This window comes from Geospiza fortis, unplaced genomic scaffold (assembly GCF_000277835.1).
Source record: "Geospiza fortis unplaced genomic scaffold, GeoFor_1.0 scaffold344, whole genome shotgun sequence".
NCBI lineage: Eukaryota > Metazoa > Chordata > Aves > Passeriformes > Thraupidae > Geospiza > Geospiza fortis.
In genome coordinates, this window is record NW_005054584.1 from 20,335 (window position 1) to 30,813 (window position 10,479).

Below are 10,479 nucleotides of genomic sequence, written 5' to 3' on the forward strand. Positions count from 1 at the left end.
GGGAGTGATGATCCCACCTCCAGCCCCTTTCCCGGCCCACTCCTCACCTTGAAACGAGCCAGGTAGTCCCCGATGACGCTCTGTTGCCAGATCTCCTCAGCAGTTTTGGGAGACTCGGGCAGCTTCCCACGCTCCTCCTTATCTGAGCCGTGCTTCTTCTCTGACTGCGCCTTCATCGCTGCTTCCCGCGCCTTGTACTTGGCCTGGGCAGGGGGCACAGGGTGAGGGGGCACGGCAGGGACACAGCCCCCAGCACAGGGGGACATGGAGCTCCCCCAGCACTGTCCCCACTGACAGCCCCAACCCCATCTCGGGACTCCCCCCATCAGGAAAACCACCAAAGCCTTAAAACTGAGGCTCAAGGGCCCTCTGAGGTTTCTTTATCTGGTGGGTTTTGACCCCCCAGGTGATGAGAGGGGAGGCACAGCCAGTGCCAACATTGGCACCTGTGTGACAGGTCACTGAGATACTCATGGGGATGTTTGTGCCCCGTGGTGCAGGACAAGGACAGGAGCACCCCCTGCACTGCCCGAGATGCCTACAGGAGCAGAGGAGATGGAGGAATAGAGGGATGGTGATGGAGATGGAGAAGAAATACAGGGATGGTGATGGAGGAGGAATAGAGGGATGGTGATGGAGAAGGAATAGAGGGATGGTGATGGAGATGGAGGAGGAACACGGGGATGGTGATGGAGATGGAGGAGGAATAGAGGGATAGTGATGAAGATGGAGGAGGAATAGAGGGATAGTGATGGAGAAGGAACAGAGGGATGGTACCCACCTTCTTCTTCTCAGAGAGGTCGTTCCACATGCGGGCCAGGAGCCGGGTCAGCTCACTCTCTGACAGCTCCGGCCGCTCCTCCTGCAGCTGCTTCCGCTTCTCCTCCGAGAAGATGAACATGGCTGAGATGGGCCTCTTGGGCTTCTCTGAGCTGGCCTGAGGGGGCACACAGGGCTGTGAGGGGGTGAGCCCATGCAGGGACCCCAAAGCCCTTTGAGATGCACAGCCCCACCCCAAGGCTCTGGCAGGTGCTGCCCCCACCTTGCCGGTCTCTGGTGAGGATTTTTTGGATGCAGGACTCGTCGCCCCTTTCCGGTTGCTGCCCAGCATCTTCTCCTCACCCAGCACCCGCTGCTGCTCCTCCTCGGGCAGGCTCTGGGTGGCACAGGAGGAGAGACATCGTTAGACAGCCAGTGCTAATGAGGCCTTGAGGCAATGGGGGAGTAGGGACTAGGAATTTGCCTAGGGAAGGCAAATTCATGCACTTGGGTGTCCTGATCCACATCCTGTCCCAGTCAGGACCAGCATCTGGAACTGCACATGTACAGACTGGGGTTCCCATGCTGTCACCCCCTATCTGGGCAGTGTCCCTCTCCCCCAGCTCAGCCATTTCTCAGTGAAAGCAGGTGGGCAGGTGCCTGGATCCGGGCACACCCCTGGGTTTTCCATCCCGTGGCCCTGCAGCCGCAGCCGGGGCTGCGTCACATCCGCCCGGGGACGGGGACCATGCTGGGGTGGCCTCGGTGCAGCTCCCCCGCCCACGAGGGAAGGAAGTGAGAGGCTGCACAGCCACAGCCACTGAACAGCCTCCCCTCCAGCTCCAGTCCTCTGCTCACCCCAGCTGGGGGCCCACCCTCACCTCCCAGTGCCCAATTGGAAGACACTGAGTCAGGCATTAGGACAGACAGAAGGACAAGGCTATGTGCAACCACCTGCACAGCACCCACCGCTGGGCCCAGACATGTTTTGGGAGTGCAGAGAGGGCAGCTCCCCATTTAAGTCATTCCAATCCCTGGGCAGAGTTCCCCATTCCCAGATTTGGGATCTCCAGCACCTGATGGCTGAGCACCCCCTCATCACTCACCTCCAGGAAGCGGAGCAGCTCGATCTCGTAATCTTTCTTTTTCTGGAAGGAGATGGAGGCGTGTGGTTACACAGAGATCCCTCACTCCATTCCTGCCCCTTGCAGCCCCTAACCCAACCCCAATCCCTTGGCAACAGCACCCTCCACCTGGACCATGTGTTTGTCCCACACAGGAGACAGGATCCAGGGAGGTGACTGAGGATCTCAAGGAGAATCAGCAATGCAGACCAGCACAGGGACTGAGGAAAGGTGACAGCTTTGTTTCCAGGGATATTTGTAGCCCAGACTCTGCACTGGTGCCCACCTGCCTCTTCCCCTACCTGTCCATCCTCAGCCACTCACCTGGTCACACTTTTTGTGGTAGGCGTCCTTTTCCTTCTGGGAGAGCAGCTTCCACTGCTGGCTGCACAGCACCATCCGCTCCGTGCTGGGCACGTCTTTCATGTTGGCCATCAGCTCTGCACAGTACAGGGAGTAGCTATTCCTGAAAAACCCACAGAGGGACCCAGTGTTAGGGAAAACTCTCCCCTGTGCAGCTGCCTCAGTGCAAAAAGCCTCCCCAGAAGCCCCAGCTAGGTTGCACCAGGCAAGGAAGTAAAGTGCCTGTGTTTTAGGGCAGCTGAGTGCTGGATCACCCCCTAAAAGCCAGAGTATCACTGTAAACCTTGCTCAGATTCTCCCCAAAATGTGTATTTGATGTATATTTAAGGACTGGTTTAAAGGGATCATCTTTAAGTCTGGAAAAGCCCTCTAAGATCATTAGTCCAACCATGAACTAACACTGCCAAGCCCACCACTAAACCGTGTCCTTAAATGCCACATCCACACTTTCTGAACACTTCCAGGGATGGTCACCATCCACTGCCCTGGGCAGCCTGTTCCCAGGCTTGACTGTGAAGAAATGTATCCTATAAACCCCACGTAACCCCTCTGTGTCTGTGCTCCCAGAAGTTATCTGGGCTCCCCAAGCCCAGCAGAGTCCAGTTTCCTCTCTGGCAAGAACCAGCATCCCCGCAGGCCGTGGCTCCAGGAGGGACAGGACTCACGGGGGAGGCTTCGTGGGTCGTCCGTCGAACTTGTCCTTGAGCTGCCTCTCGGCCTTGGTGAGGGTGGAGCGGGTGATTCCCTCCTCGCTGATGTTCAGCTCCGGGTGCTTCTGGATGTAATCCCGCATGATCTCCTGTGGGAGCAGAGAGCGGTCAGAGGGGCTGCCACCCCCGCCTGCCGGGCCCGGAGGAGGAGGAGAGAGAAGCCAACCATTGCCCTAATCCTGTGCCCTGGGATGCTGCTGCCTGCCCCACACACGGCTGGAGAGGCAGGGCTCACACTCACTAGGGACCTGCCAGGACCTGCCTGATCCCCACGCTGGCTATCGGGAGAGGCCCCGCAGGGCTGGGATGCAGAGAGGCTCAGAGTGAATGTCGGGACGAGTGTGGAGGGGACCGGGTGAGGCTGCTCCCTACCTCGTACTCCTTCCGCTGTTCCAGGGCCTTATGAATCCATTTCAGCCTCTTTTTATCCGAGAGTTGAGACCACTGCTTGCCCAGCGACTCTTTCACCTCCTTCGTGGTGGCCTGAAAACCCAAAGCCAGAGGTGAGGGCAGAGGGGTAAAATCCAAAAAAAAACGAGGGATGAAAAAATATGAAAAAATGGCAAAAAAAATGGCGTGGCCTGGTGGGGCCTGATAGCAGCCAGCATGGGGTGGCTGGGAGCCGTGGGGCTGTGTGGGAGTGGGGGGCATGGCCAGAGGTGGATGTCTGTGCTGGAATCCTTTCCTTTTCCTGCCCTGACTCAGGTTGTGGTCACCCCTTCCTGGCAAAAAGTGGGGGCTGGATCCCTGAGCCTCTTCCAGGTGTGCAGAGCCCCTCCTTACCTGGGTCCAGGCTCCGGGAGCTCCTAGCGGTGTCCTCCATCCCGACCCCCTGAAATGCTTCTCTCCCTTCCCCCTCCTGCCCCCAGCAGCGGGGTGCAGGACCCCCCAGCACTCACACTCGCACTCACTCCCACCCACCGTACTCACATCTGGACGCACTTTCAAGTAGATCTTCTTCTCGTGGTTGTACCACAGCTGCTGGGGGGTCTTGGGCTTCTCGGGGACGTCGGATTTCTTGGCGTTCTGGATGAGATCCGGGTGGTCTTCCCTTCAGCACGAAGGCAGGCGGGGAAGGGAGAGCGTCAGGGAGGTGGCAGTGGCAAGGAGAGCACCCCTAAACCTCACTGCAGGGCAGAGCCTCAATGGGCTCAGGTGCTGGGGAGTGCCCAAAAAGAGCAGGAGGGTTTTAGGAGAGATTTAAGTTTGTCCCTCCTTGGGGAGCATTGGCTACAGCCATCCCTGGGCTCGGCTGCAGCCCTGAAGCAGCAGCAGGTCACTGGGAATGCCAGGATCCACCTGGATCACAGCAATCACATCCAAAGGGAAGGTCTGGAGTGATTGGGGGGACACTTCAGCTTTTATCAGTGCTGTCCCCCACCTCACAGACCCTGACCCCCAGAGCATGGCTGGTCTCTCATCCAGTCTCCCAGCTGGAGGGCGGCTCTCAGACACCTTTTCCTTGCTCTCTTTTTGCTGAATTCCCCCTTCTCTTCAAGCCAAAAGCCCATCAGGGCTTCCTCTATGACTATGCACAGGAGGGGAATCTGGATCTGCCTGGTGGGGCTTGGGGAAATATGGGGGGCCTGCCTGCTCACCTGAACCTCGCCAAGTTCCTCTCAAACTCCTGCTTCTCTCGCTGGAAGTCCTGGATGTATTTCATCTGGGGACACAAAGCCACCACAGGTGGAGAGGGACATCAGCACCAGGGAACAGGCAGGAAGATACATCCCTATCCACCTGGCTGGGCATCCCACCAGCCCAAGAGGGTGGAATGGTCCTGCAGAGGGTTTCCAGCCTGCCTGAGACCCAGCAGCTGGATCTCTCCCCTCTCTGTGTATCCCAGCAGCCCTGGGGGACCTTGTGCCCTGGACTTCTCCTGGACACCCCAGAGTTAAAGCTGGGCACCCCCCAAAGCTGTGCCCAGGCTCTGGTATCTCCAGGTGGGCAGATCTCTGCTCCCAGCCTCTCTCAGAGCCTGTCCCTGTGTCCCTCACCCGGACAGGGTGGCACAGTGGGGTGTGTGCCTTAACCCCTTTAAACACAGATCCACCCGGTGGCAAAGCCACCATCCAGGTCCGTCAGGAAGAGATGGACCAACGGACAGACCCAACCGGCCTCCACCCCAGAGATCCTGGGAACCAGGACAGGAAAAGCCAAGGAAGTCTTACAGGTCTGACAGGACTAAAGGAACACCTGGCTTCTCCTGTCGAGAGCTGCATTAAGCCCTCGCCAGGCAGAGCTCGAGCTCTGCTGGTTTTACTGGAAGAGCTGAGCAGAGCCCAGCACAGAGAGGCCCACAGTGGGAAGGGGCTTGCTGACCTCACCCCCACACCCCCCCCATACCTTTTTCTTCTCGGGAAGCTCCTTGTATTTTTTGGACAGGATCTTGGTGAGATCCAGGTTGCTCATTTCGGGGTGAAGCTTGGCATATTTGGCTCGCTTCTCCATGAAGAAGCGGAAATAGGGAGTCAGGGGCTTCTTGGGGAAGTCGGGGTGTTTCTGGGGAGACAGCAGAGTGGAGGACATTGAGCATGGAGCTGGCAGTGGGGCAGAGCCTAACCCATGGCTCCCCAGACCTGGGGGCTGTCTCCATCCAGCCCTGCTGGTGATCCAGGCACAGCAGGTAAGGAGGAGGAAACTACAGCATCTCATGGCTGGGAACCTTGGGAGCAGCCTCCAGCCATCCAGAGCTGTCAGCACAGAGCAAGAGGGGACACTGGGGCAGGAGGAAGGGATGGGACCCAGCTCCCAGGGATGGACCACTGGCTGCCCCAAGGCCACCCAGCCGAAAGCACCCGGCAGGCCAGGAATAGGACAGCAGCTCCCAGCCCCTCTGGAGCTAAACTTGGATGCAGGCTGCCAGCAGTACAGCCAGCCATATTAAATGTACCCGGGAGTTGGCCCAGGCCCAGAGCCACGGCCTCCGGAGCCTTGGGCAGCCGGACACCAGGATTAGGGGCACTGAGGTGCCTGCAGGGGCTGCCACGGTGGAGCCACGTGGATCTGAGGTGCCACAGGGACAACAGGACCACATCCTGGGGAAGTGTGGGGTCACCCTTCAGGGACTGAGACTAATTCCTGCCCAATACCTTGAGCTTTTTGCCTTTGTAAGGATTCTTCACGTGCTCTTCAGCATCCATAATGAGCTCTGTGAGGGTCCGGAATTTCCTCACCTGCGCAGGAAATGAAGAGACAAAGATTTGAATAGGGGACAGGGCAGATCCCCAGCACAGCAGAAGGCCACTGGGTTTTGTAATGCCACCCCAAAAATGACTGATGCCAGCCCCTCTGAGGGGGTCACAACGCTGACAGCAGCGGGATGGTGCCGGCACCAAGGGCCGAGGGCTCTGGGCACTCAATCTGGACAATACCAACAGCCCAGGGAATGTCAGTAGGACACTCAGACCCTGCCACAAAGCCCCCAGGAAGCCCCATGAGGTGTCAATTACCTCATTAGAGATCTCCATCCACTTCATCTTGCACATCTCCCCTGAGAAGTCCTTGAAAGCCACTTTTTCCCAGTCCAGGTGGGACTCGGTGGTTTTGAACTTGCTCCCGTCGTTGGAGGGCAGGTTATTCTTCATGCACTCCAGGAGGGTTAGCATGTCCTCCTGCGACCAGCGGTCTGAGCAGTGAGAAACAGGATCAGCCAGGGGCAGGAAGCCTTTTCCCTTCCCTTCCCTTCCCTTCCCAGCAGGACACCGGGACTACAGCTCCCGGCGTGCCGCTCCGGACCGCACGCCAGGACACGTAATCTCCACATGCTGCCTCTCGAGATTAAAGATCAAAGGGACGTGGCTGTTTCCATCACCCTCGAGCAACTCTCCACGGGCCAAAACAATCTGGGCAAAGCTAGAAATTCCACTCGGTGCAAACCAGAGAGACTCGCTCATCCCAGAGAACCATCAGATAAGGGATGGCTCTGCTGTACGAGAGCAGAGGGCTATTTCCTACCCCTGCGGAGTGACATGGGAGCAATGAGCTCTCCAGCCAAGCAGGAAGCTGGGAAACCCACTTTCTAAGTGGATGTGTCCAGAGCAACTGGAAAACCTCAGCGTTGCTTTTTCTGTACCTTGGAGAGCTTTGTGATCACCTGGGCCCAGCTCCATGGTGACCTCTGCCAAGGTCAAAGCTCCCAGATCACAAAGTGAGGGGGGGCAGAGCCCAGCATGGACCCCCTGTCTCACAGAGAGGTCCCTGATAGTGCAGGGTGATGTTCATATCACCCCAACATCCCCCAAACTGCTGGGAGGAGCATGCCCAGCTCCCACAGGAACATGCTACTGGAATGGTGGGATGGGCACGCGGCAAAGCCAGAGAGCCTGGAGCAGCCTGGAGGCCAGGACAGGCAGCAGCACCGTGCTGGGACAGGCAGCAGGCAGGATATCCCAGCCCTGAACACCTCATCCTGCCCCAACCTTGGGGCTGCTTCCTTGCCAGGGGAATTCCTCCCTGCTCTGAGCTTCCACGCCAGCAGGGGAGCACAGCCCAGGGTGCTCTGCAAACATGGGTGGCCCTGGGGAACGCAGCGGGGCCTGGGAGCGGAAGGAAAATTCCCTGGGGATGGGCTGGAGGAGGAGCAGAGCCCGGAGCCACCCGCCCACGCAGCCGCGGCTGCCTCAGCCCGGGATGGGCACCTGGGATTCCCGCAGCACAGGACTGGCTCACCACGGCATTCCCTGCCTCACACCTCTGCCAGGTGAAGGCTGAGGTGTTTGGAGCTGCCTACAGGACATGGAGCCCCCCAGAGATGGGGACAGGGTGGCTCGTCATGGATCTGAGTGCAGCATCTCTCCCTCCACCTCCAGGAATGAAACCAAGCTCCCAGAAATATCCAGCTGCACAGATTTCTCCAGCTGCAGCTCTCCTTCCACTCAAGACTCAACATGAGAAAAACCACCTCCACCTCCTGCCCTTGCAGGGGTCTGGGGAAGGACAATTCCCCTGGATTCCTAAATTCAAGCAAGGGATGTTAAAGGACATACAGGACCTGGTGAAGGGAGCACAGCCAGGACATGATCCCCTCATCCCATTTTCCCTCCTGGACCTGCCTGGTTGGGAATCAAGGCAGGAACAGTTTGGGATCCAGCTGGTCCCTCGAGTGACCTCATTAGGGATTAATAAGGAGGGAGAAGACAGAAAAAGCCCCCTGGAAAGCGAGGGCCTGGTGGCTTGGGGTGTGTCCCCATACTCATGGCTTCAACCCAAAACACCATGAGGAGGCAAAAGAGATGGGAAACTCCCATTCCCTATAGAGCTGGGGGAGATCAGAGCTGAGGGAGGGAGAACACAGCCCCAAATTCTGTCTTCCTGTTTTTCCCATCCACTTTCCAAGCCTCCCAGGCAAGGACCAATGAGGCAGAACAGGGCTGGGAAGCTGGTGCCAACTTTACTTGCAGAAATCAGGAGGAATTATCAAAAGCAGCACAGCCACAAAAATCCAGAGGGGATGGAGAAGGGGATGAGACACCCCCCCAAACCTGCCCCCATCAAGCCCAGTGCCTCAGTTTCCCCCCTCAATTGCAGAAACACCCGGAGACCTTTGGCCCTGTGTGAACCTCCCACTGGCACATAGCCGGAATAACCACATCCCAAAGGAAAACATTAAAAACCAGTGGAAACATCCCAAAATCCTCGCTGGCAGCAGCGTGGGGACAACAGGGACCCCCACACTCAGCCCTCCATCCCTCTGTTGCCCCTCCCTCAACCTGGGGCATGCTGAGGAGCGCTGGAATTGCGGCGCTCACCCACCAGGATGAATGGGGCTGTCTGTGCCCTGGGACCGATTTATCCCGGCTCTCCTGGCACCGGCCGGGCCGGGTCTATATTAGGAAAGCTGCCCCGGTGTAATTAAATCCATCTCAAGTCCTGGAGAAGGACACGTGCTCGGCCGGGTTCGCTCGAGGCAACAACCCCGACTGCAGCAGGGAAGGAGGAAAATGGGGGGACCTGGCAGGTGTGAGGGGCTGGACGGCGCTCCACAGGTTTGGGGGACCCAGGGGGTTTTTAAGGGGTGGAGTGGCAGAGCCCTGCGAGCTGCCCTAAACAAACATCTCTCTTGTTTCCCTTGTTTTCCTGCCCCTTTTCCAATAAAAGCTGACGCTCTGATGTCATGCTGGGGTCTGGAAGCTGGAGGCCCAAGGTAACGGCTCGGCTCGGCTTTTAATGCAGCCCAGATGTGAGCAGGGAGGGCAGCACCTCTGTGCCAGCTCCCCCTTCCCAATCCCCCCCCAAGAGCATCCCAGTGCCAAGGGTCTGCTGGTGCACTGGAGCATGAATCCGTGTGCTCGTACACGTGTGCGCGTGTTCCCCGTGGGGGATCAGAACTCAGAGAGGCAGATTCCCCCCCACCTCAACCCGCTGGCAGCCGGGATCACGCATCCTCCATCCCTCCTCCCTCTCCATCCCTCCTCCTCTGCCATCCCTCCGAGAAAAGGGGCGCTCTGAGGTTTATTTATTATTATTTTTAAGCGTGGCAGCAGCACTCCTCTGGGAGCACATGCTGGGGGATGCTGTCGGGGGCTCACCTTGGTTTTTGGGAGCTGTCATTTCCAGGTCTGCAGGGCACTCAGCTTCGCCGTTCATCCTCCACCTGCCTGTGCCCAGCACGATCCCGCCGGCTCCCTCCTCACCCTCCTCCCGAAATCACTCCCGCACGGCTCTGCAAGGAAAGGGAGAACCCTGCTAGGCATCCCCACCATGATGGGGGGCCCGCAATTCCTAACGGGGAGTGGGGGAAACGTGATCCACACATCCTCTCCATTCCCGGTGAATGAGTGCAGGAATATCCCCTCCCACCCATCCCTGTGAGGTCTGGAGAGAGCTCCAGCATGGGGGATCCTTCATGGTGATGTGACCCCCACATTGGTCAGGGGAGAAGAAAAGGGTGTGTGGGCAGGGGAGAAGGGTCCAGGGGTTTGTTCCCAAGGTGGGGGTGGGATCTGAGAAGGATCCCAATAAATCCCAGAGGAGACACATTCAAGGTGGCTCCCTGGGGTGGGTGGGATCCAAAATCATGGGAGCAAGAGAATCTGAGGCAAGAGGGCTCCGAGGGATCTCCTGTAAGGGGGTTCACTCCCCACACTGCAAAATGGGGGTTTCAAAGGAAGGCCCACCACAGATCCAGCAAAATCCTCCCCAGAGGTGGGGACATGCTTGGAGAAGAGAGGGGTCCCCCAGATCCAAGGGAGCTGGGGGAGGCATTTGGAGACCTTGGGGGGATTCAGGGGTCTCCCAAGGGAGGAGAACAGGCTGGAGGAAAGTATTTCAACAGGGGGGGCTCCAGAGGAAGGATGTCCTCAGACCCCATTAGGAAGAATGTTATGTCTCCGTGGGGAAGGATAGCCTAGGGAGGGAGCCCCCAAAACTTAGTGTGGGGGGGTGGCAGGACAGTAGCCTGGGGGGCTCCCCATGGGGGACTCCATTGGGGGAGCCCCTGGAGGGCGGAGCGGGCAGGAGGCCTCAGGGGGATCCCCTGAGGGACAGGCCGCAGGCCTGGGGGGAGCAGGCGCAGGGCTGGG

The 10,479-nt window shown here is 58.4% G+C and overlaps 1 protein-coding gene across 5 annotated transcripts in view; it reads right to left on the reverse strand.

Moving 5' to 3' along the window:
* The window catches only part of UBTF (upstream binding transcription factor), a 14,036-nt gene that overhangs the window by 3,212 nt on the left and 345 nt on the right, over positions 1-10,479 (reverse strand). For 2 of the 5 annotated variants that reach the window (XM_031064374.1, XM_031064376.1), the window contains 13 exons: positions 9,487-9,620; positions 6,409-6,584; positions 6,049-6,132; positions 5,303-5,458; positions 4,555-4,619; positions 3,878-4,007; positions 3,329-3,439; positions 2,912-3,045; positions 2,208-2,349; positions 1,866-1,907; positions 1,043-1,156; positions 782-937; positions 48-203 (listed from right to left, as the gene is read on the reverse strand). In XM_031064374.1, coding sequence (XP_030920234.1) covers positions 48-203; positions 782-937; positions 1,043-1,156; positions 1,866-1,907; positions 2,208-2,349; positions 2,912-3,045; positions 3,329-3,439; positions 3,878-4,007; positions 4,555-4,619; positions 5,303-5,458; positions 6,049-6,132; positions 6,409-6,584; positions 9,487-9,544 — 1,524 coding nt within the window. In that variant the 5' untranslated portion in view covers positions 9,545-9,620. Of the gene's footprint in view, positions 1-47; positions 204-781; positions 938-1,042; positions 1,157-1,865; positions 1,908-2,207; positions 2,350-2,911; positions 3,046-3,328; positions 3,440-3,877; positions 4,008-4,554; positions 4,620-5,302; positions 5,459-6,048; positions 6,133-6,408; positions 6,585-9,486; positions 9,621-10,479 lie in introns of those variants that run through there. The other 3 variants (XM_031064375.1, XM_005429892.2, XM_005429893.2) reach the window with 2 other exon arrangements.